A 26,320-nucleotide genomic window follows, 5' to 3' on the forward strand; every position below is an offset into this window, starting at 1 on the left:
ACTACTGCTAAACATTTTGGGAACACTCTTGGAGCTGTTGTTATGCCGAATGGCAACACCTTGAACTGGTAATGTTTTTGTGCTATGACAAACCTGAGGTATTTTCTGAGAGCTGGGTGGATGGGTATGTGGAAATACACATCTTTGAGGTCTAAAGCAGTCATGTAATCTTGTTTTTGTAGTAGTGGAATAACATACCCCTGTTCCTTGTTGAGAATGTGGAACTAATTCTATGGCTTGTTTTAAAAGTGGAGATTGTACTTCTTTTTGCAACAGAACAGTGTGTTCTGGTGACAACCTGTGGTATCTTGGTGGAATGTTTGGGGGCAGGGTGGAGATTAATTCTAGGCAATAGCCATTGCAGATAATTGATAATACCCAATTGTCTGTGGTGATATTTTGCCAATGTGAGTGGAATTACAGTAGTCTTCCCCCCACAGGAGAAGTGTGGAGTGGAAGAGTGGGAAGGAAGTTACTGTTTAGGTTGTGTTGTGGTTTGCTTTGAGGTTTGAAATTTACCTCTACTTCTGAAATATTGTCCTCTATAGGACCCTCTAAACCTCCCTCTCTGGTATTGAGCTTGCTGTCCCTGTTTTGTTTGGGAGGTGGACGCCTCAGAGGAATGTGGTTTAAACCCTCCTCTAAACTGTGGTCTGCGAAAGGAGCCTCTATATGGTGTGGTGTATAAAGCCCCTATTGCTTTTACAGTATCTGAGTCCTTCCTGAGTTTTTCAATAGTAGTGTCTACTTCTGGACCAAATATATATTTTTCTTGTTAAAAGGCATATTAAGTATTGCCTATTGAATTTCTGGTTTAAAACCAGAGAAGCGTAGAGAATGTCTTCGAATTGTGATGGCTGTATTGACACTCCTTGCTGCTGTTTCAGCAGCATCAAGGGCAGATCGTATTTGGTTATTGCTGATAGCTCATCCCTCTTCCACCACCTGTTGTGCTCTTTTTTGATGCTCCTTTGGGAGATGCTGTATAAGATCTTACATTTTGTCCCAATGGGCCTGGTCATACCTGGCTAGAAGTGCCTGAGAATTGGCAGTTCTCCAGTGGTATGTGTCAACTCTCTTCCCAGCTGCATCATATTTTCTACTTTATCAGGAGGAGGTGTGTCTCCTGATAAATGTCTGTTTGCCCTTTTTCTTGCCACACTGACTACTACTGAGTGTGGAGGGACCTGATGAGTGATATAGTCTGGGTCAGTAGGAGCAGGCTTATACTTTTTATCAATTCTAGGGGTGAAGATCCTAGCTTTGACAGGCTCATTAAAATTTGGTCTGCACATTTAACCACTCCCTGTAACATTGGGAGACATTGGTATCTGGAATGAGTAGAAGACAGTGTGTTAAAAAAAAAAAAGTCTTCTTCCAGGGGTTCAGAATGCATAACCACTCCATGATAAGCTGCTGCCCTAGATATTACTTGGGTGTAGGCAGTGGTGTCTTCTGGAGGAGAAGGTTTAGAAGGGTAAAGGTCTGGATTATGTCCGGGATGGGATCAGGGTCATAGAGATCCCATGGGCCTACCGTATCTCCATGTGAGTATAATGAATGTGTTGGAGAAGGCAATGGTGGTGGACTATCATGAGACGAGAAAGAAAGCTGTGAAGAGTGAGGAGAATTATAGAGAGGTACTGGCTTCTCCTTTTGTTTCTGCACTTTTGCTGGTGGTTGAACAGAGTCTAAGTCCTCTTGGAAAACCAGCTTTCTTTTGGTTTTTAAAGGAGCTGCAGTGATGATTCGGCCTGTCTCCTTATGTATATCTATTCTCAATTGTCTCGCATCCATAACATCTAGTATTGGTTCACTCTCAGTCTCTTCTTCAGAAGTCTTATGAGATTCCATGATGGGCTTTGACATTTGCTTTAATTTTCTCAAAAGTCCCTGTTCCTCTGTATATGAGGATTTTTTCGGCTCCGAGGCGTCTCTCTTTTTCGGTCCCGAAAAAGTAGTCGGATGTCTCGGCTCCAAAACAGATTGCCGAATTTTCGACTCTGAGGAATGGGATCTTCTACTGGAGTCTGAAGTGGAGGTTTTAATCGATTTACTCGACTCCTAGGTGGGAGGAGGAGTTGCCTTTTTCGGCGTCGACCCCGAAGGTCGTCGCCAACAGTCTTTTTCCGGGCCGAACCGTGGCCTTCCAGCAGTGGTGTACCCAAGGCCTTCGAATGTTTTTTCTGCAGGGGTGTAGGGGCAGACATACTCACATGCTGGCTAGCTGTGATGGGTCTGTCGTCTTCCGATTCCAGTTCGGAGTCTGTGTCTCGGATGGAGACTGCTGTCTGCGCCTGATCTTCCTCCATGATGTCAAGATATTCTGTGCTTTTCAACGCCATTTCAAGCCTTCAGGCTCTGCGATCTTTCAGGGTCTTCTTTGATCTAAATGATCGACAGGCCTCGTAATCTCCCTCCCAATGGTCTGGAGAAAGGCACAAATTACAAACCAGGTGTTGGTCTGTGTAGGGGTTCCTCACGTGGCACCAAGGGCAGAATCGGAATGGAGTTCGATCCATCAGGCTTTCCACGGGGTAGGCCGGAACAGGACTGAGTAGGGGGCGCGCGCGCCCCAAAGGGCGAGATGAAGGTTTTGACTGTGGTACCGGTTCAATGCTAGATGGGAAACGCGAGCGAAACAATACGGAAGAATAAATAGGTTTTGTGAAGTTTTCCTAATTGAAATCTCGGAGCGAGAGGAATCACGTCCGAACCCGACCACGTAAAGAAAACAATCTAACAATGGAGGGGATGCCCATGCGCACTGTAGCCGAGAGAAGGAGTCACTCGATCCTGTGACTCCGAAAATACTTCTTTGAAGAAAAACATCTTTTAGCACTCTGAGCCCAGCACTAGATGTCGGAAGAGCTATGCATAGCATGTGTATCTGCAGCTACACATGCCATCAAACATATACATGTTCCATGAAGAATTGCAGTTGGGAGTTGGTTTAGGAAATCCTCCAACAAGCCATGGCAAAGGTCGCGGTTGGCGAAAAGTGGAGCTGCCAGGGACCAGCGGCCCAGGAGGACTCAACCCAGGAGAGAGAGTCGTGAGAGAGGACCCTCAGTGACACAGAGAGCCCACAGGAGTCAAACAGGACGGGGAAACAGGAGTCACAGAAGAACCCACGCAGAGGGATGTGCATCGCAGGAAGGAGTGCTGGGTGCTGGAGCTACACGTAGCCTGAAGATCCCCATGGGAAGATGCAAACAACCGTTGGCAGCTGCAAGAGACACAGTGCACTGGGGTACTGTCCTCCGTGGGAAGGCAAGGGCTTACGTCCACCAAAGTTGGACAGCCGATGACAGAGAGGACCAAGAAGGCTCCTCTGGAGCACCTCCTGGGATGCAGGATCCACCGAGCTCAAGATGAGAGGAGATCCATGCAGCCTGTTGTTCGTTGCAGCTGGTGCCTGCGGATGCAGGGGAGTGACTCTTTCACTCCAAGGGAGATTCCTTCTTGTGCAGAGTGAAGACTTGCCGTCCTCAGAGGATGCACAGCCAGGGAAATGTTGCAGAACTGGAAGGTGCCATGGAAACAATGTTGCAAGGAAGAGTCTTCTTCGTCAGTCAATGAAGATTGTTGGTTCCTGGAGAGTCCAGTCGCGGTTTTAGTGGCTAGATGTTGAAGTAAGGTTGCAGAGGAGTCATGCTGGTATCTTGTAGGCCAAATCTGAGGACCCACCCAAGAGAGAGACCCTATACAGCCCTGAAAGGGGGACTGGTCAACTAGCCAGGTAACCACCTATCAGGAAGGACTCTGACGTCACCTGCCTGGCCTAGTCACTCAAATGCTCCCAGAGGTCCCTGCCAACATTGGATTCAAGATGGCAGAACCCAGGGACCCTCTGGAGGAATCTATTGATTTACTTTCTAGATTACACCAAAGGAAATGCTCAAAAAGAGCATGACAGCAGTTGATACAGCAATCTCTGTTTTTGATTCAATCCCCTTAATGATTTTAATGAAATTGTTTATCCTTTAACCCAATTATTCCTGGATTATGATCAAGGAGAAAACCTTGTAGTTTACTTGCAGTGGTGTCCATAAGAAGGAGGACAAAGGACCAATATTTTGTTATTTTGACAGGGACTGCCACAGTGCTCAGTGTGTAAGCATTAGATGTCAGATTCTGAGTTCTTCTGAGCTTTAGAATTATTGTCCAAAGATTCCTACACTGAAAGACCTTGCCAAAGGTGACCTTTTTCTCAGTTAAACTTAAGTTTAAGAAGAAAGCAACCTGCAGCATGTGTAACTACAAACTTTGCTACTGAAAACGTAGTACAGGAGTGGCAAACTTTCAGTTTGCAAACTAAATATTCAAATCACACCTTATCCTCTCACAAAATCAAGAATGATGCACTCCTCTCTTTGATGAAAGAAAACAGATATATGAGGAGAAGATGTGGTGTAACAGCCTGAGATGCTGATTTGGAGCTGGGGGAACCAGGTTCAAGTCTCTGCGTGGGCTCAACATCCTGTGATTCTGGGCAAATCACTCAATCTTCCTATACCTACAATTCAGCACCTTAAGACCCTCACAGGTGATTTGTGGCACTTTACAAATCCAGGATTTTTCTTTATTATTTACAACAGCCACACTGTTCAAGATAGGTTAAATTCAGGAAGAGTGCTGTGCACTGTTTCATGGTGGCATGCACAATTCAATTCGATGCACATTTATATTGATAGTCCATTTCTATTCTGATTTCTAAATTTAACAACAAAGAAGCATTTGCAAACATTATAATGAATTTTGAGAATAACATTTGATACTCCAAGCACCGGTAAATGTTTTGTCCACTAGAAGGACAAGCCTTCAGGTGAAATAGCAAATCCATAGTCTCACCTTCTAAAGCATCGTCAGCAACTTCCTCCGGTACCTGGTGAGGGAGAGAGAGAGAAATGTCTCTTTTCATCTTGTATAAACAAAATACATCAGATCATCTTGCGCAGTGTATTTAGTACTAATGTAGTTCACTGCTGTTTCCCACCAAGGTGACAGATGATGAAAATAACTATATACATAACTTCAGGCACACTAAAAACTTAAACAGGTTAGTGAAGGACGGGTGTACACGGGAAGGAAGAATCATCACAGCTCAGAGGGACCACAGTACATAAAAGCACTCAGCAAGTGCAGTTAAGAACCAGCATCCTATAGAGCCCTCACTGAAATCCAGACCATGACTATCTCCATTGCCTACACGGTACAAAGGGCATACAGCTTTGCTGTACCCCCCTCTGAGGTTTATGGTGCTTCAGAAAAATACCATGCAGTGAGACTGTTCCTTCTCAGGTGTATCCAACGTTGGTCCACGAGGGCTAGGTCCATTTGATATATTCACAGGATATCAAAGTGAAGACAGTGAATAAGCATAGCAATCATAAGTGGTAGCAGCCTTATGGGACCAGTGCATGAAGCTGCTAGTTTAGGTATTTTAAGCATGGCCTGTGTCTTACCCACCTAGCGCTTGAAGTATACCTCAAGTGAGAGGTGTTGCCTCTCGCATTTATGAAGCTTGAGTTGTAATGCATACTGTGCTACTCTTACTCATCATTTCTCTGGCATGAGACTCTAGGAATGCACCATACTGTGACGCTCTGCCTCCCATCTGCCCATCTGCATGGTACTCTGTGGACATTACCTGCTGTGATACTTTCTTAAATGCAAATTAAGCACTTATGTAAGTGCCAGGGCCCTTCTCAGAGGCCACTGCAGCTTACACCACCTACTGCCTCTGCCAGAGCTGCCGATGACAAAAGCAACACAAGCACTAACCAACCCACTGCTACGGGTGTGACAATTCAAACTATTACAGGCCACCCAAAGCTGTAATGATGTGAGCAACAGGTGTTATTCATTTTAATGTATATTGATTTATTAAACACTATTTTTGTGCTTATCTCAATATTTGGCAGACAGTACCACCATCTGGTCACTGCCACTAGAGCCGGTGCTGACACTTAAGTGTTGGTGCCAAGCACCGGAAACCACCAGCTCAAATAAAACATTCTATTTCCCTACACAACAGTGAGTGTATATTCCAGCCTGTCATGTCATGCTCTCCCACTGTATACCAGATACTTGAGCCTAATTTCTTATGGGAGGGCAGAAAGGGTTACTTACTTGCAACAATACTGAGAGCTGGTGCCTGCTTCCTCCAGGCTCCTGAGATGTCTGAAACACAGTTGAACAGTGAGATGGAACCACTATTTGCCAAGCTCAAAATGGGCTGAACTTAGAAGCCAGAGTGGAAGTACAGAGTGCAACCTCCTGGATTCACCCACATTTTACTCCAATGGCTGAAGAAGGGTGTCATTTTTACCCAGCAGGCACAGGAATTTGTCTAGTCTATTTTTGCCCTGCCCCTCTGTACCCTAGAGTTCAACAAACTGATTTTTTGTACCTGGCTCCTTCCTAGCAGATTTGCAGTTTTCCCTTTTATCTTCACTTGCACTGGCTCTTTACAATGCCCATGTACCTAGTGATGGGGCTCTAGCTTATAATTTCAGATTCATGCTCGAACATACTGTGCTTTTAAAAGACAAACGGCTCTCATTTTTTTCATAACTTTTTCTTGCCCTCAGCTTTCCCAGGAATTGAATAAGGAGTACTCAGAAGCCTTGCATACCATGATCTTCCTCTTAAAGGGCCTTGACAGTTTTGCTCTGGCTTTTTAATACGGCGCCCTTAGTGATTTTGCAGCAGAATCTTGACTATGATGGCATGCAACAGAACGGCAGGTACTGTCTTCAATTGTTATTTATTTATAGTGTTTTCCAGTCCCAAGTGGCCACGGTTCATACTGGAAGACTTCACTGCAATTAGTATTTCTAGCCTCAGACTTGTACATTTTTGTTAAAACATAGCATGTTTCTTGGTTTTCTCTGCCTTGCTCCTGTGGCTACTCTGTTACTCTAAAATCCCTTCCAAATGCCCTAGGGATGTTTAGCATTGTGGTGCTCCAGAAGAAGCTTCAAATCTTTGTATTTTAAGAGTTTGGCCCCTGAGGAATGAGGAATATTTGGCTTCCCTTGGTTGGAGTTTGTTCTGAGAGCAAATTCTCTTACTTAAGCAAGTCATCACAAGTGTTAACCAGTGGGATAGTTACCCTTCTGGTCAGGACCTTTTCAGCGTTCACTATCTAGTTGGACCCTTCACTCTCTATCATGTCTTTATTTTGCCAGCCTCGTAGATACCAACAGCTTTAAACTTTTATATATGTTTAAAAGAATGGGGTCAGGATGCACCCAGTAAGTAAAGTTACTCAATTAGTGGAGAGTATCACAGAGGATGTCACCAAATGGTAAGTATTCTTCCTCCCCCTTTTGCTCAAACGACCTATCTATTCCACCTCAGATAAGTACATATTTGTTGGGACAAAATATCGGGGGAAGAATTTCTAGTATGTTGTGCATGGGGTGGGGCATGGGTTTGAAGGAGCCAATACTGGGCTTCCAAGTTATTTTAAACATGCAAAAATATTCTTCAAAGATCTTCAGTCTGTGGTGTGGATTTCCCACGAGTCTAGAGGAAGTATCCTCTGCTCAAACTATTGGTACACCTGTCTCTCTCATGTGCAATTTTTACTTTCTCTTGCACTTGTATCTTTTATAGCAATGTTGTTATTTCACAAACCACTGGGGAATCAATGAATACTACCTTCACACAATGACATCAAGGAGCATCTGTCAAATGACTTGTAGGAAAGTACCCCCTTTTTGGCATGGTTACCCACACTTTTTGCCTGCTGTCAGTGTGTTTAGACTGTACACTGGGATCCTGCTAACCAGGAACCCAGTGACTGTGCTCGCTCCCTGTACATTTGGTTGTCCCTGACTTTGAACACCCCACAATTGGCATACTGGTGCCCCACGTAAGTCCTTAGTGTGTGGTACTTGTGAACCCAGGGCATTGGGGCACCAGGGGAGCCCACACAAGATGTGTCTGCAGGCCTCTCATTGCAGCCTGCGTGAAGAGGTGCATGCACCCTTTCACTTAAGGTAAGTACACCAGGTCACTGTAAGTAGCCCCTATGGTAGGCCCTCCTAGCCCAGAGGGCAGGGTGCAGGTACCTCTGTGGGAGGGCACCCTGACATGAGCAGAGGTGCCCCCACAAACTCCAGCTCCATTTTCCTGGACTTCGTGAGTGCGGGGAAGCCATTTTACCCATGTACTCCATGCACTCTAGGGGCACCTTGGAGGACCCCCAGCTTTGCCCCTACCACTTTGCAGGGTTTTTTCCGGGCAGCTTGCGCTGCTGCCATCCTAAAGAGAGGTTTCTGCCCTCTTGCTGCTTGAACAGCTCAAACCCATGAAGGCAGAACAATGGATTTCCATTGGAAGAGGCAGGCAGCACCTTCTCCCTTTGGAAATAGGTGTTACATGGCTTGGGAGAGGTAGCCTCCCCAGGTCACTGGTATGTTTTGAAGGGCACATTTGGTGCCCTCCTTGCATAAACCGGTTTGCACCAGTCCAGGGACCCCCAGTCCCTGCTGTGGCACGAAACTGGACAATGATAAGGGGATTTACCACTCCCCTGTCCATCACCACCCAGGGGTGGTACCCAGGGCTCCTCCAGGTGGCCACTTGATTCTGCCATCTTGAATCCAAGGTGGGCAGAGGCCTCTGGGAGCAAACGACTGGTCAGGTTAGGCAGATGGCATTAGTGACTCCCTCTGATAGGAGGTCACCTTGCAAAGTGACCAAGCCCCGTTTTGGGCTATTTAGGGACTCCCTTGTGGGTAGGTCTCCTGATTTGGCGTGCAGGACTCCACCAGGACTCCTCTGCAATGACATCTTCTGCTCCTGGTCACCGGAACTGCTGCAGGACTTCACAGGAACCGAACAAGACTGCAACACCGAAACAACATCTGCTTGCAACATTGTTTCCACGACTCCTGTCAGCAATTTGCAACATTTCCATGGCTGTGTACCCTCTGGGGTCAGAAAAACTTCAGCTGCACCAAAGAAGCAAGAAGGAATCTCCCTTTGAGTGAAGGAGCCACTCCCCTGCATTTGCAGGCACCTAAGGCAACAATGTCCGGCTGCTGGGATCTTCTGTCCTCTGGAGCGGTGAAGATTCTCCAACACAGTCGTCGTTCTCAGGGGTCCTCTCTGCCTTCTGTTCAACCTGGGAGACAATGAGTCCTTGCCTCCTCGTACAAGACAGAAGCCCTGTGCACCACGACTGTCGTAGCAACCAAGGATTGTTAACTGCTGCTCTAAGGGACTTTTAGGCTCCGCAGCCCTCTGGCCCCCAGCACTCTACCTAGGCAAGGACAGTCTCCTCTCTGCTGATCCAGCAATGTGGGACTCCTCTTTAGGTGTGCTGCCTGGGCCTCCCTCCAATTTACTGAGCCTGCTGCCAGTGGGTTGCTCGTGGAGGTTCTGACTGCTTCTGCTGGCTCTTCTGTCTTCTTAGGGTCTTCCTTCCAAAGGTCGAGTCATCTCTGCAACTCTCCAACAGCTCAAGATGAATTTGCTTGTGCTTGTTGGTGGTCCTCCTGATCACTGACCCGTCTGCAATCCGGCGACATTTGAGGGACAGCTCCTAGGTGACATCAGGAACTTCTCTGAAGCTCCTGGAATCTGCAGCTGGACTTCATCCACCACCGTCAACCCGGATCTCCACCCACAGAAGGCTGGGCATTGCCTCCTGCCCCACCTGGACACTTCTGCGTGGACTGGGCTCTGTCCCCTTCTTTTTCAGGTTCTCTTCATCCAGAATCCACCATTGGGTTCCAATGGCCTGGTCCTGTTCATGCAATATTCCGTTTACGAGCCCCCATGTTAGCCTAAGGGACAACCAGGTAGCTTACCTCCCCTCTCCTAGTGAGTAGGGGAGTCTCTAGATCCTTACCTCTTGAAGTGCCACTCTCTCCCAGCCCTTGGCTAACTACTCCATATCCTCTGGTGGGGGACCCATTACTGTATTCCACTTTTTTAGTATATGGTTTGGCCCCCCTAGAGGGCCCTTGCTATTTTGTGCTATTTCCTAATACTTACCTGTGTACATTTGTCATGTACTTACCTCCAGAAGGGGGTTTGCCTATAGTAATCTAGTTTGGTGTACCTTTATTTTTGAACACTGTGTGGTTCCTTTCATGTGTGATAAGTTTCTCTGTGAGTACTGTGGTATTGCAACTGGTATTGCAACTGCTTCATGCTCCTCCTACATAAGTCTTGGTTGCTTCCCCTTCCCCCCATGACGTCTGGTGATGTCAGTGCACGACTGCACGCTGACCTCATCAGAGGTCGCCTCACTTCCAGCGAGACCGAGGATTAACAGATTTTTTTCTCCTCGGTACAGGGGCAGGGGAAATCAGGGAGGCATGAAAAGGAAAGGCTTTTCCTTTCATTTTCATGTCTCTCTGAGCATTCCTCAGGCTCCGGGCTACAGGAATGCCACTAGATACATGTTTTATTTGCTGTTGATATATAAAGGGAGAGACCCCTCAGGCAAGGGTCGCTCCCATGGGGGCAATTTATTATTAAGCCTTTTCTGACCCCCGAGCCCCCCCCCGGGGGGCAGATCAGCCTATATTAATTAGGCCGATCTAGCCCCATGAGGGCAGAAGCCACTAGACACCAGGGATTTTTTTGTGTGCTGTTTACATTTATAAGGGGAGCCACCCCTCAGGCAAGGGTCACTCCCCAGGGGGCATTTTTTTTTTTACTAGGCATTTTCTCCCCCCCTCTCCCCCGGGTGCAGATCGGCCTATATTAATTAGGTTGATATGTTCCCCCCCCCCCAATGTGATGAAAAAGGTTTTTTTGCCAAATTTTGAGGTTTGCAAAGGATTCTGGGTAACAGAACCTGTTGATAGCCCCACTAGTCACCCCATTCTGAATTCTCCTAGGTGCCTAGTTTTAAAAAATGTAAAGGTTTGCTAGGTTTCCCTAGGTGCTGGCCGAGCTGGAGGCCAAAATCCACAGCTAGGTACTTTGCAAAAAACAGGCCTGTTTTCTTTGGGAAAATGTGATGTGTCCACGTTGTGTTTTGGGGCATGTCCTGTTGCGGGCACTAAGCCTACCCACACAAGTGAGGTACCATTGTTATTGGGAGATTCAGGATAATGCTGGGGGGAAGGAAATTTGTGGCTCCTCTCAGATTCCAGAACTTTATATCACCGAAATGTGAGGAAAAAGCTTTTTTTTTTGCCACCTTTTGAAGTTTGCAAAGGATTCTGGGTAACAGAACCTGGTGAGAGCCCCACAAGTCACCCCATCCTGGATTCCCCTAAATGTCTACTTTATACAAATGCACAGGTTTGTTAGGTTTCCCTAGGTGCTGGCTGAACTAGAGGCCAAAATACACAGCTAGGCACTTTCCAAAAAAACACATCAGATTTCAATGTAAAAACGCAATGTGTCCATGTTGCATTTCCTGTTGCGGGCATCAGGCCTACCCAAGCAAGTGAGGTACCATTGTTATCGTGAGACTTGGAGGAACACGGAATAGAAGAACAAGTGTTATTGCCCCTTGTCTTTCACTATATTTTTTCCTTCCAAATGTAGGACAGTGTGTAAAAAAAGACATCTACTTGAGAAATGCCCTGTAATTCACATGCTAGTATGGGGACCCCGGAAAACAGAGATGTGCAAATAACCACTGCTTCTCAACACCTTATCTTGTGCCCATTTTGGAAATATTTTCCCATCCTGAAGGGAAAAGTAAAGGGAGAAGAGAGTGCAAAGTCAAACAGAAAAAAACATACCAAATCCTCCAGGCCCATCCTGTGGGAATAAGGAGTGGTTGTGCTCTATTCTCTTGCACCTTCTGTAGCCCATTTGACTGAACTAGGATCTGTCGGAATCTAAAATAAAGTTCCCTTTACCAATTAAACCTAAAGGCACTCCTCAAAGGACCCACCTGAGGGAAGTGAGTGGGTACTCAGAGTTTCGACACTCATGATGAGGGTGCCTGCCAGGTGGCTAGTGCTGCAAAGATGCCCCTTCATTAAGACCACTAACACAGCTGTACCTCCTCCCAACATAAGGTTCAAGAGCCAATACCACCTTGTCTATTGACTAAAACTTGAAGGCGCTCCCCGAGATGGAAGGGAATAAGGCCTCCAAGGCAAAGTGGATCATGTGCTGCTTCAATATATTTATATGCTGGAGCTGCTCTGACGTGGACCACAGGCCCCTCGCTGAGCAGTAGCTCAGGAAGGCAAGCCCAAAGAAGAGGTGCCCATAACCAGAGTCACAACAAGCATATGTCATGCAGGTCTAATATGGCCTTTTAGTTTCAGCACCTGTGACCCAGTTTAAAGCCTAACACTTTCAGAGGAGCGTTTGACCTGGTCACTGTCGAAGCTGAAGAATTTTGCTGGTGAAACAGAGAGGAGCTGATGCCACTACAGTAGTCAGACCCAATATGTTCCAATATTGTCACATCTTGGGAAGGCAAGATAACATCTGGAGCATGTGGTGCGAGGAGCATTTGAGCATTGGTGTTCCTTCCGTCTCCTTCAAGAAGGCTCATGAATGGTTTCTCACACTCTGACAGAGTTCCCATCTAACTCTCTTTGTTCTCAGCACTGCTGGCATGTTCAAACTGAGCGCTCCAAGATCTGGCACTGAAGAGTCATGTGTCATCAGGCTGGTTTCTATCTTCCTGGCTCAGAATGACCTTTTATCTTTGGCTGCAGAGCTCAATTAAATATGAAAAATCTGCATGAGGATTCCTTGGAGTGCTAGAAGGAGGTCTGGGTTACTATTCAATTCTTTAAATGCTGTGTGCCAAGCTCCTGGCTAGACCTTTGCAGAGATAAATCTAATTGTGCAATTAGGTCTGCCATTTGCCAGACAATGGTAGACTTAGGTGCAGGGCACTTCAATTTGTCAGTACTTAAAAACCATTCTTCTTTAGAGACTGCCAGCTCCCTGGTATTACTTCCCCTGGAAAATCAATCTGATCTTCTCACTCTTCTTGACTTTACAATTATTTGAACTTGAGGAGGCTTTTCTTCAAAATGACATCCCAGCCTATGATGCCACGCTTACTCAAGGATTTCTAATAACTCTGATTTAGATGTGTTAGCAGAATCTGCTTTTAAGAGTTTAGCACACCAAGACTTGCCTTCAAGTGTTTACTCTTTCCTAGAAAACCTGAAACTGTCATTATTTTCGATCAAGCTTATGATATAGGACTAAAGTAATCAAAGTCTCATAGCTTCTGATCTCCTTGTCTCACTTTTCATGCAGTCTCTGTTGCCACTTTGGCTAGGACATAATTGGTGCTTCACATGGTGGGTGACTACACAAGTAGGCTTTGCATCCAGTCAGCGTGGGGCATGATCTCTTCCAATGGCTTTTCTAGGGTGTGAGCTTGAAGGATATTTTGAGTGTGTCTGATTGGTTCCAGGTTACCAATGTTATTCCTTTTATTTTGAGCCTATAGTAAACCCTGAAGCAGATGTAGATGTGATTGCCTAACATTAGCTTCTATGGCTGGCATAACAAAACAGATTTCCACTGAGTGGGCAGAAAGCCCATTTTATTAAGAGCACAAAGTATAACAATAACCCTTGCTTAATCACCACTCTATATGTTTATGTTCTCTTCTTATTCTATTCATGGCTGATTCAACAAATGCCCCTACATGGATTGCAGCTGCTTGATTTTCCTCTATCAGCCAATTTAATTACCTCCTTGCTACACAGCAAGGAGGATACCCTCGACCTCGAATGCAGCTGCTTGTATTATTTTGCTACTGGAATATGACTAAGTTATTTCTACAATGTCTTGTCAAGAACTTTCCCTGTTGCTTTGAGCAACACTAAGAAAGCTAGCACATCATTAGTCTCAGTATCTTTAATAAAATTATGATTTCCTACGCAATTAGGTGGAAATGTACATTTTCAGCCCTAAGGAGACAACTCACAGACTTATCTGAGTGTCAGTGGCCTACTGGAGAACTTCCAGGAGGTTTCATAAAGACAGGGCAGCGTGGCTCACAGGCTCAGATATAGCAAGCTAAAACAACGATGACAAACTGAAACCCTAGTCTTAGGAGCACGGCACTTGACGTCCAATATAGCCACTTGCCTTAGGCCTCCAATCCTGTTTGAACTCCTACATTCAAGCAAATGATGTTAGAAGCCTAGGCTTCATTTAGAAGGTTGGAACAATGGTCGAAGCGTGGATGTTTTAAACCATGAGCTGTGTAAAGATATGCCTTCCTTGCCATGCCTCCATTTGCACAAATTTGTTGAAGGCTCTCTAATGGTTGTCAGATTAAACTAGGTCAGTGTTGTTTGAGGAGTACTCCTGAGGGCAGAAATCTGCTCCATGGTCTGGGCACTTGCTTTCGAAAGTGCCCCCTCACATACTTCTGAAGTTCTGATTTTATTTGTGTTCCTCTCTGTGGAGTGCCACAGATTCCACTGCAGGGTCTCAAGGTGCGATGCAGATTTTCATTTCATTGTGATTGTGCGTTTGGCTAGCAAAAGTGTCAGGTCGATAAATCGAGTAGTCGTCCTGTCACCCCACACCTCCTTAACACCCTCGCAACATTCAGACACTTTCCACCGGCCCTTAGAGGTCCAGGATACAGTGATCAATTCTGCTCAGGTCCTGACAACAATTCTGCTCAGGTCTTGTGGGTTGTGCAAACTGCAACCAGAAGGTTTGCATATATGAACAATGTCAAAGCGTGGATTATATACGCTTGAGGGTGTCAACATTGAGGGCATGAGGAAAATGCCTTTGGGTATATTTTAGGCAGTCTGGCCCATGTAAAGTAGGCTCTCTGTATGATATTGTGTTGCAATGAAAGTGGGCACTGCCTTAAGACCTTGCATTGATATTCAAATACACTTTTACACTCCTTAGGAGCCAGGCGGTGCCGTAGATCTTGTTCCCACCAGTATTGCCGGCCAGTAAGGGGGTCCACTGCACAAACTCACCGCTTTCACTATTGCACAGTTGATAGAAACATCAACTGTTCAATAATACCTAAGAAAAGAAATATACAGCTGAAAGCTTCAAGACTGCAATCAGATGTGCCAACAGTTTTAAACTTTACGCAATTATAAAGAAAATGTAAATATACGTCAATGACGGTTTAGCCAGTACAACTGCACTGCAGATGTGGTTGGCACACAGACGTCTAATTGATCGGAGGCCAGTGAAGCAATATGAAAGGACATTAAAAGTAGATTTTGTCCCAGCTCTGTTTGTGTCTCATGGATCTAACAAGGTAGCTTAGCCATTAACCTTGATTATGCTCCAACATGTTATCTTATTAGATGCTTGTATAGCGCAATGTGTGTTAATACCTGGCCTCTTGGCATTGTACACAGACTTTGGTTAGCACTGTGATTCTTTCAGCAGGTTTCTCCTCGGTGGTATTCCTACCTGTGCCACATTTTGTGTGGGTGGGTGGTTTGCACGGTGCGGATTGTCCTTATTAAGGGGTTTGACCATGGGTTGCAGGTTTTGCAGTACTATAACCTAACTGAGCGTGCAGTGGGTGGTTTCTGTGCAGCTGCTCTTAGTGAGATGTTGGAGACTTGTGCTGGTTTGCTTAATCAGCTAATTGACTGATGGAAGATCCATTCTGGCTGGCTTCTCGCAGGTGGTTGGTGTTTTATTCTTCTAAAGAATATCTGTTGCTAGAGTAAGTAGCTGAAATGTGTTTTTGTCAGCTCTTCTACTCAGGGACTGTTTTAGGTCCAAAGTGGTTAGATGTAACCCATCTATGGATGGATCCTACCCCTTGCCCCTGTGTTTTTCCTGTCCCTGGTATTCTGATTTCTATAGTGCCTCGCATGAAGGCCTGAATCCAGCTCCTGGTGTAATTTCATACAGGTATTTTGCATAGGAGGTTTTATTGAGAATGAACCTCGGGAGACTATTTCATACACAGTCTATGGCTGGTGCTGGATTCCTGTCTATTTTAATTTTCAACAAGTCACCTTTATTTGGGAGAGTTCTTAAGTTGCACATATCTAAACATAGGTATTCTCAACTAATCGTTTTACTAATATGTAATGCCAACGTAGTTTTTTTATCCAAATATTTTTATTACATTTTCCAAATGGCACAATATTGATACAGTTAGCTTTGACATACAATAAGCATGGACAAGGGTGTGCATAATGGCACTTGGAGCTATACACAAGTGAACAAGCAGATCTTGAAGAGAGCGATACAGCATTTGCGATGTGCCATGATCTCCTGTTGTACAGTGTCTAAGATGTAACAAACCCCAAAAGAACATACACCTAAAATAAGAGAGAAAGAACCCCTCATTTACCTCTTCCCACCTGGCCGATTTCGTTTTAAACAGTGTAATCAGGGTTGGGGGGGAATGAGCTTTCAAGCTACAGATTTTAACTGGGATTGTACATCGAGATAGTCTATGTGGTTTATTTCATATGTGGGTCCGTGACCTGTTGGGTGAACCCCATAATCAGGAGCTCCGTGTTACTTTTCTGATGCTCTTGCTCCAGCGCCCTCATATGTGCTGGAAAGCTTACATATTCTTTTAGTACACTTCATAGTTTATTTTTCAGTCTATGACCTGCATAGTAAGTCAGGTATAACTCATACTGGGAGGTCCATCACTTACCTGTACAGTGCTCCTGGTAAGCCCCAAAGAGGCACGGTGTCTGGGACTGTAAAGCAGCTACGATTTTTCATGAATCATGGCTGTCCCAAGGCCATCAGCTGTGTTCCCATTCATTTAATTAATGAGAATGCAGTGTGTGTGTGCCTTGTGTCCATGCTGGTGAAATTGCTCTGTGGCCCAGAGGATATGTATAAATGGATGCATGTAGATCTCTGGATGTGGCCCATTTCAGTAATCCACACACAGCTGCAAAATGGCTGCTATACTTTTCCACTACACGAAAAGCCCAATCAAAGATCGTGGCAATATGTTACCTTGGGCTCTGAACAACTGTCTTTGCTCAGCATTAGTAAGGTTCCTATGAAGTGCATGAGGTGGTATGTCACCTTTACAATGCATCGTTTACCACACAGCACACTTAGCACACAGTGTTTACCACGCATCCAATGTTTTATTATATACACACACACACTTATGTCATTTAAAAATAGGATTATGGGGTGGTAAGGATAATGGGTAGTAAAGGGTGTATATTGATCATAGATGGATAGGGTTAAGGTCAGTAAGGGCTTTGTTAGATGTAAGGGTTGAGTAGGAGGAAAGGATGGTAAGGAGTTTTTAGGTTTAAGGGATGGGTAACAGTAAAAGGTGGTAAGGAGTTTTTAGGTTTAAGGTATGAGTAGGGTGAGGCGTAGTAAGGGAGTTTTAGGAAAAGGTGGGAGTAAAGGGTAGTAAAGAGATTTTAGGTTTAAGGGATGGGTAAGAGTAAAAGTTGTTAAAAGGTTTTTACAGTTCAGGGATGGATAGGGCTACAGGGGATCGTAAGGGTGTTTTTAGGTGTAAGGGGTGTAGGGGTAGTGGTTAATGGGGGGTTTAGATATAAGAGCTGGGTAAAGTAGAAAGGGTTTTTTTTGGGGGTGGGGAAAGGAGTTTTAAAAATGTATATAAAATACATAAAAACACAGACACACACACGCAAAATACTCATCAGCATTGTAAAATAAGTACCAGCATAGTAAAGTACAACACTCTAAAAGTACAATGTGTTGTAACATACCACGTTGTAAAGGTGTGAGTGACTTTTTCAATGCCCTACAAATATCTTCATGTATCTTTCAGTCAATATTTGTCTAGGTCTAAAGTGTGCTGGCAGCATGTGTTCAGCAACAACTTGTCCTTGCCTCCCTTGCGCACTTACCGAAAGGAAAATAAAGACAGACTGATGTGCTCAGATGTGAGTCTGAACACTCGGTCATTTGACTGTATGATGAGCTAGGTGTACTTCTAATTAGAAGGCAGAACCTTTAACAGGCAATGCTTCTCGTTTACTACAGTATATACCCAGAGGTTTCATCTTTTACTCGCATGGTGCTCAGAATACACCCCTCTTCAATTCTTGGTCATGAACAGGTTAATCTATTTGCATACCATAACTGAATGCTTGGTCCCCAACATGTGGTGTGCTGCTCTGTGTGTAACAGGTATTGGTAGGAAATGCTGTAACGCTCTCATGTAGGGTGCTGCTCTGATAGTACGTTGTGCTGGTGGGAAGATTCCTCATTTACCTGCATGGTGCTCTAGTTGTACCATGAAGTGACAGTATAGGCTTGGTCTCTTACCTGTATGGAGGTCTGGGTGTAGCCATACTGCGGACAACTGTAGCTGTAGCTGCCTGTGTTCTGATCATACCCCCACTGGGTATAATAATCCTGGTACTGCTCATAGTACTGGTTGAACTGATAGCCGTATGCCTTGGTGTAGTCTACAGTTTTTGCTTTTGTACTAAAAAAAAAAAAAAAGACAAAAATGCTATCATTTCTCTTGCCTACACCATTGGACATCTCATTTCCGCCACCAAACCTTTTTCAACAAAGCTCATTCAGACAGCTATGTATCAAAAATATACCACACACAACACAGACTGTAGCTTTTTCAAAATTATCCCAGGAGTCATCACTGCCTGCGTGAAAACAGCTTTTAAAGTTAATGAGAGGTAAATACCGGTTTGTAGTCCTGGCCCCTGGATATACCTCAGTTAAAAAAAAAAAAAAATTGTCCAGAATTTTTCATTTTTGATTTGTGTTTCTGGATCATTAGAGAAGTAATTTACCTTGGGAAGACATTACTAATCCGAGCCAATTTTTTCTGGAAGTCAGTTTTAAAAATGGCGGATGTGTTTCAGTGATGATATGATATTTCAGGAACCATGAGACCTATGTACTTCATTTTGGTGTCAAAAGATTGGCTTTGGGGGTCAAGTAGTTTTATAGAGATAGAAAGTACCTCCTCAAAGCAATCCTTCTGCCATTTCCTGAAATGGCGGCTCTTTAATGATGTGTTTTAGCCATTTATTTTAATATTGTTTTTGTTTCAGGTGTTCCATTGATTAGAATTCGTAAACATGAGTGAAGCAGGTGGTATCAGAGGATCTTTACCTGCTGACAGAGTGTTTCTAACTACAAAATCAGAGGACTCCTTTAACAAACAAAAATATGTCATATGCCTAACCAATCCGAAAGAAAAGCTTACATCAGCTGCGGCTGGACAGAAGAGAGTTTGAGATGCTGCAGAAATACGGCAAGCCGAAGCTCACAAAAGATTGAAACTGATAGGTGATGAGGAGCACATATTTTATCATTGTAGCAACAAGTGCTACAAGTTCTATATAATGGAAAAAAGCCTGCAAAAGAAATCATCAAAAATAGCAGAAACCAGTAAATCACAAGAAGAATCTGAGTCTTCTGAGAAAGCAACGACAACCAAACTCAAATGCCCATCCACTCAGAAGATCGATGGCTACCCCTCGTCCACCTCCAACAACTGATTAGAAAGCAGAGGATCTTCAATGTGTTATCAGTGGTTTAGCCAGAACAAGGGCCAAAAGGACTGATGAAAGAACAAAGTACAGAGTATGTGAGTCTCAAAGGGCAAACATGATTTTATCTGCAGCTAGTTTCTTCCAAGATTAAGTTTTCAGCCGAGTAGCTGATCTAAACAGTGAGGTGAATGCATTTGCAGTGGATTTGTATGCTCAACTCGAACTGCATGCGTGTACACATTTTAACCCCTTCTGTGCCGCGGACGTAGTGGTTACGTCCTGCGGCACAGTGCTGCTGTGCCGAGGACGTAACCACTACGTCCTCGGCACACAGCCCAGAGGGAGCGCTCTCGCTCCCTCTGTGTGCTTCCCCCCACCCCCCCAAAGTCAGGGATGGAAGGGGAAGCCCTTCCCCTCCCACCCCGACCCCCCCAACCCCCCCTGTGACGTCAGCGCGCGAGCGCGCGCGGATTAGTCACAGGGTCTCCCCCATCGCGCTGGAAGCAGAGCTTCCAGCACGATTGAAAGAGAAATGCTTTTGCATTTCTCTTTCAATCCCATGGGGGAGGCCCCGAGAGGCTTCAAAGGGAAGGAAATGTATTTCCTTCCCTTTGAAGTCTCTCACAGGGTTTCAAAAGCCGGATTGCTTGCAATCTGGCTTTTGAAACCCCACTAGACACCAGGTTTTTTTTTTTTTTGAATGAAACTGTCAAAAGGGAGCGACCCCTTGGGCAAGGGTCGCTCCCAGGGGGGGCATTTTTTTAGGAAGGCCTTTTCTGCCCCCCGGGGGCAGAAACCTCTAGGCACCAGGGAGCTTTTTTTTGTTTTCTTTTTTTTTTGTGATGTTTTCTTTTTTTTTAGGTGGGGAGCGACCCCTTAGGCAAGGGTCGCTCCCCTAGGGGGCAATATATATTTAGGCCATTTCTGCCCCCGTTGGGGGCAGATTGGGCTATTTTGATGAGGCCAAAATGCCCCCAAGGGGGGCAGAAACCATTAGACACCAGGGAGTTGTTTTTTTCCGCAAATTTTACGCAACAGGAGCGACCCCTTGGGCAAGGATCGCTCCCAGGGGGGGCATTTTTTTGGGAAGGCCTTTTCTGCCCCCCCTGGGGGCGGATCGGCCTATTATTAGGCCGATCCGCCCCCAGGGGGGGCAGAAACCTCTAGGCACCAGGGATCATTTCTATTTTTTTCTTCTTTTTGTTATGTTTTCTTTTTTTTTTTGGTGGGGAGCGACCCCTTAGGCAAGGGTCGCTCCCCTAGGGGGCAAATTATATTTAGGCCATTTCTGCCCCCCTTGGGGGCAGATTGGCCTATTTTGATGAGGCCAATCTGCCCCCAAGGGGGGCAGAAACCACTAGGCACCAGGGATTTTTTTGTTTTTTTGTTTTACAGATGGGGAGCGACCCCTTGAACAAGGGTCGCTCCCCTGGAGGGGCAAAATGTATTTAGGCCATTTCTGCGCGCTTTGGGGGCAGATCGGCCGATTTTAGGTCAATCTGCCCCCAAGGGGGGCAGAAACCCCTAGGCACCAGGGATCTTTTTTTTGCGCCGTCACGCAAGAGGAGCGACCTTGTAGGCAAGGGTCGCTCCCTGGGGGGGGGAGGTAGGGGGGCCAAAATTATTTTAGGCCATCTCTGCCCCCCCGGGGGCAGATCGGCCTATTGGTATTAGGCCGATCTACCCCCAGGGGGGGCAGAAACCTCTAGGCGCCAGGGCAAATTTTTGTATGTTTGTTTTTTTAGAGATGGGGTGCGACCCATCAGCCAAGGGTCGCTCCCCTGGGGGGCAAACTGTGTTTAGACCATTTCTGCCCCCCTTGGGGGCAGATTGGTCGATTTTAGGTCAATCTGCCCCCAAGGGGGCAGAAACCACTAGGCACCGGGGATTTGTTTTTTGGCATCAATGTCATGCAGGGGGAGCGACCCCGTAGGCAAGGGTCGCTCCTGGTTGGGGGGTGGGGGTTGGGGATGCATATTTATTTTAGGCCATTTCTGCCCCCCCTGGGGGTAGATCGGCCTATTATTAGGCCGATCTGCCATCAGGGGGGGGGGGGGGCAGAAACCTCTAGGCGCCAGGGCAAAATCTTTTTGTGTGGTTTTTTTTTGTATGTTTGTTTTTTTAGAGATGGGGAGCGACCCATCAGCCAAGGGTCGCTCCCCTGGGGGGCAAACTGTATTTAGACCATTTCTGCCCCCCTTGGGGGCAGATTGGTCGATTTTAGGTCAATCTGCCCCAAGGGGGCAGAAACCACAAGGCACCGGGGATTTGTTTTTTGGCGCCAATGTCACGCAGGGGGAGCGACCCCGTAGGCAAGGGTCGCTCCTGGGCAGGGGGGGCTCAAATTAATTTTAGGGCTTCCCCCCCCCCCCCCCCCCCCTGGGGCCGGCTGAGCTAAAGGCCAAAATCCACAGGTAGGCACTTTGCAAAAAACACCTCTGTTTTCTGTGAAAAAATATGTTGTGTCCACGTTGTGTTTTGGGCCATTTCCTTTCGTGGGCGCTAGGCCTACCCACACAAGTGAGGTACCATTTTTATGGAGAGACTTAGGGGAACGCTGGGTGGAAGGAAATTTGTGGCTCCTCCCAGATTCCAGAACTTTCTGTCACCAAAATGAGAGGAAAAAGTGTTTTTTGGCCAAATTTTGATGTTTGCAAAGGATTCTGGGTAACAGAACCTGGTCAGAGCCCCGCAAATCACCCCATCTTGGATTCCCCTAGGTCTCTAGTTTTTCAAAAATGCGCTGGTTTGCTAGGTTTCCCCAGGTGCCGGCTGAGCTAGAGGCCAAAATCCACAGGTAGGCACTGTTTTCTATGAAAAAATGTGATGTGTCCACGTTGTGTTTTGGGCCATTTCCTGTCGCGGGCGCTAGGCCTACCCACACAAGTGAGGTATCATTTTTATCGGGAGACGTGGGGGAACGCTGGGTGGAAGGAAATTTGTGGCTCCTCTCAGATTCCAGAACTTTCTGCCACAGAAATGTGAGGAACATGTGTTTTTTTAGCCAAATTTTGAGGTTTGCAAAGGATTCTGGGTAACAGAACCTGGTCCGAGCCACACAAGTCACCCCATCTTGGATTCCCCTAGGTCTCTAGTTTTCAGAAATGCACAGGTTTGGTAGGTTTCCCTAGGTGGCGGCTGAGCTACAGGCCAAAATCTACAGGTAGGCACTTTGCAAAAAACACCTCTGTTTTCCTTCAAAAATGTGGCTGTGTCCACGTTGCGCTTTGGGGCGATTCCTGTCGCGGGCGCTAGGCCTACCCACACAAGTGAGGTATCATTTTTATCGGGAGACGTGGGGGAATGCTGGGTGGAAGGAAATTTGTGGCTCCTCTCAGATTCCAGAACTTTCTGCCACAGAAATGTGAGGAACATGTGTTTTTTTAGCCAAATGTTGAGGTTTGCAAAGGATTCTGGGTAACAGAACCTGGTCCGAGCCACACAAGTCACCCCATCTTGGATTCCCCTAGGTCTCTAGTTTTCAGAAATGCACAGGTTTGGTAGGTTTCCCTAGGTGGCGGCTGAGCTACAGGCCAAAATCTACAGGTAGGCACTTTGCAAAAAACACCTCTGTTTTCCTTCAAAAATTTGGCTGTGTCCACGTTGCGCTTTGGGGCATTTCCTGTCGCGGGCGCTAGGCCTACCCACACAAGTGAGGTATCATTTTTATCGGGAGACGTGGGGGAACGCTGGGTGGAAGGAAATTTGTGGCTCCTCTCAGATTCCAGAACTTTCTGCCACAGAAATGGGAGGAACATGTGTTTTTTTAGCCAAATTTTGAGGTTTGCAAAGGATTCTGGGTAACAGAACCTGGTCCGAGCCACACAAGTCACCCCATCTTGGATTCCCCTAGGTCTCTAGTTTTCAGAAATGCACAGGTTTGGTAGGTTTCCCTAGGTGGCGGCTGAGCTACAGGCCAAAATCTACAGGTAGGCACTTTGCAAAAAACACCTCTGTTTTCCTTCAAAAATTTGGCTGTGTCCACGTTGCGCTTTGGGGCGTTTCCCGTCGCGGGCGCTAGGCCTACCCACACAAGTGAGGTATCATTTTTATCGGGAGACGTGGGGGAATGCTGGGTGGAAGGAAATTTGTGGCTCCTCTCAGATTCCAGAACTTTCTGCCACAGAAATGTGAGGAACATGTGTTTTTTTTAGCCAAATTTTGAGGTTTGCAAAGGATTCTGGGTAACAGAACCTGGTCCGAGCCACACAAGTCACCCCATCTTGGATTCCCCTAGGTCTCTAGTTTTCAGAAATGCACAGGTTTGGTAGGTTTCCCTAGGTGGCGGCTGAGCTAGAGGCCAAAATCTACAGGTAGGCACTTTGCTAAAAACAGGTCTGTTTTCTGTGATGTGTCCACGTTGTGTTTTGGGGCATATCCTGTCGCGGGCGCTAGGCCTACCCACACAAGTGAGGTATCATTTTTATCGGGAGACTTGGGGGAACATAGAATAGCAAAATAAGTGTTATTGCCCCTTGTCTTTCTCTACATTTTTCCCTTCCAAATGTAAGACAGTGTGTAAAAAAGACGTCTATTTGAGAAATGCCCTGTAATTCACATGCTAGTATGGGCACCCCGGAATTCAGAGATGTGCAAATAACCACTGCTTCTCAACACCTTATCTTGTGCCCATTTTGGAAATACAAAGGTTTTCTTGATAGCTATTTTTTATTCTTTATATTTCAGCAAATGAATTGCTGTATACCCGGCACAGAATGAAAACCCACTGCAGAGTGCAGGTCATTTATTGGCTCTGGGTACCTAGAGTTCTTGATGAACCTACAAGCCCTATATATCCCCGCAACCAGAAGAGTCCAGCAGACGTAACGGTATATTGCTTTCGAAAATCTGACATTGCAGGAAAAAGTTACAGAGTAAAACTTAGAGAAAAATTGATGTTTTTTTCACCTCAATTTCAATATTTTTCTTTTTCAGTTGTTATTTTCTGTAGGAAACCCTTGTAGGATCTACACAAATTACCCCTTGCTGAATTCAGAATTTTGTCTACTTTTCAGAAATGTTGCGGTTTCTGGGATCCAGCGTTGGTTTCATGCCCATTTCTGTCACTGACTGGAAGGAGGCTGAAAGCACAAAAAAATCGTAAAAATGGGGTATGTCCCGGTAAAATGCCAAAATTGTGTTGAAAAATTGGGTTTTCTGATTCAAGTCTGCCTGTTCCTGAAAGCTGGGAAGCTGGTGATTTTATCACAGCAAACCCTTTGTTGATGCCCTTTTCAGGGAAAAAACCACAAGCCTTCTTCTGCAGCCCATTTTTCAATTTTTAAAAAAAAAACGAAATTTTCACTGTTTTTTGGCTAATTTCTTGGCCTCCTTCTGGGGAACCCACAAAGTCTGGGTACCTCTAGAATCCCTAGGATGTTGGAAAAAAAGGACGCAAATTTGGCGTGGGTAGCTTACGTGAACAAAAAGTTATGCGGGCCTAAGCGCAAACTGCTCCAAATAGCCAAAAAAAGGCTCGGCACAGGAGGGGGAAAAGGCCTGGCAGCGAAGGGGTTAAAATATGAATGGAGTTGCCCGCTTACTGAGAAACACTGGTGATTTATCGAACAGACGGTGGCAGGCTCGCATATATGGATGGAGCCCTGGCTCAGCCGACGGCACAGGGCGGGAGGACTTTACTCCTCCCCGGTCACGGGAGCAACGTTACGTATATGGGATGCGGCGGCCGGTCGGTCGGTTGGGGCTGACGTCGTTCCCATCCCCGATGACCCCCATAGGTGCGAATCCGGATTTTGGGCCGGGGTTACACGTGGAAGCACTGCGGCGTTGGCATGACGGGGTTGAAAAGGTTGGGGAGCCTTTTTGATGACCAAGGAGTGATCTCTTTCGACCAGATGAGAGAGACATACGGCTTGACAGAGGCGGATAGGATGATGTATTATCAGATACGGCACTGGGCCCTACTGCCGGCTAATAGAGCATTAATAGATAGGCCGTTAACGCCGTTTGAGAAATGGCTCCTGCTGAAAAAGGATGATAAACAAGTAATCTCAGAGCTTTATAGGCTATTGCAGGGAGAGGTGTGCCCGCCTAAGTCTAAGGGACAGTTGCGATGGGAGAGGGAGCTGGAAAGGGAGCTTTCTGACGAAGACTGAGACAGTGTCTTTTATAGGATACACCATACGGCCTATAATGCGGCAGGCACGGAAACAGCATATAAAGGTAGCCTCCTACTGGTACTACACCCCAGAGAGGATACACACATGGGATCCCGCCAAGTCTTGTCTCTGTTGGAGAGGGTGTGGGGGCAGGGGCACACTTGTACACCTACTCTGGCATTGCCCCAAGCTCCATAGATATTGGGAGAACATTCTAGATATTATTGATGTAGCGTTTAGCACCAAGATCCCTAGATTCCCATTGTATATCCTGCTGTGTCTGCCCAATCGGCTCACCTTTCCTCTGAGATCTTTATACAGGACCGTGTGTTACAGCCAGGGTGGGGAAATCCAAGATGGAAATCCCAACAACATGGAACTTCTAAAACAAGCTTCAACTATCCACAGTACCAAAGGCCTCAAAATAAGCAAAGGGTACGAGCCCAAAAAAGAATAGCTGCTCCAACAAATAAAAGTAGAGCCATCAGACCAAATTTCTCCATCTCTCCCTCAAATTAATTCCCTCTTTTGCACTGCCAACAGGTGTTGCACTGTTTGACAGCGGCACAACAGGAAATGTTTGATAAAGTGATGTTCGACATTGTTAGTCTTGCACAGAGATTGTTGGAATTTATCCACCAGGGGAGAGCAACCTTAATGACAGATGTGATCTGTACGATGTTGTCGAATTGACATTCCAACTGGACCCATTGTGCATCCAATTGCTCCTGGAACTGTCACATTTTGAGACGAGCATGAGGTATAAGGAGAATGGCTGAAGACATCATGCCA

The 26,320-nt window shown here is 45.9% G+C and overlaps 1 protein-coding gene across 3 annotated transcripts in view; it reads right to left on the bottom strand.

The window, feature by feature from the left end:
• TRNAU1AP (tRNA selenocysteine 1 associated protein 1) overlaps positions 1-26,320 on the bottom strand; it is a 120,591-nt gene that overhangs the window by 18,320 nt on the left and 75,951 nt on the right. For all 3 annotated transcript variants that reach the window (XM_069224155.1, XM_069224153.1, XM_069224154.1), the window contains 2 exons: positions 18,211-18,373; positions 4,855-4,888 (listed from right to left, as the gene is read on the bottom strand). In XM_069224155.1, coding sequence (XP_069080256.1) covers positions 4,855-4,888; positions 18,211-18,373 — 197 coding nt within the window. The remainder of the gene's footprint in view (positions 1-4,854; positions 4,889-18,210; positions 18,374-26,320) is intronic.

Source organism: Pleurodeles waltl, chromosome 3_1 (genome assembly GCF_031143425.1).
Source record: "Pleurodeles waltl isolate 20211129_DDA chromosome 3_1, aPleWal1.hap1.20221129, whole genome shotgun sequence".
In the NCBI taxonomy this organism is placed as follows: Eukaryota; Metazoa; Chordata; class Amphibia; order Caudata; family Salamandridae; genus Pleurodeles; species Pleurodeles waltl.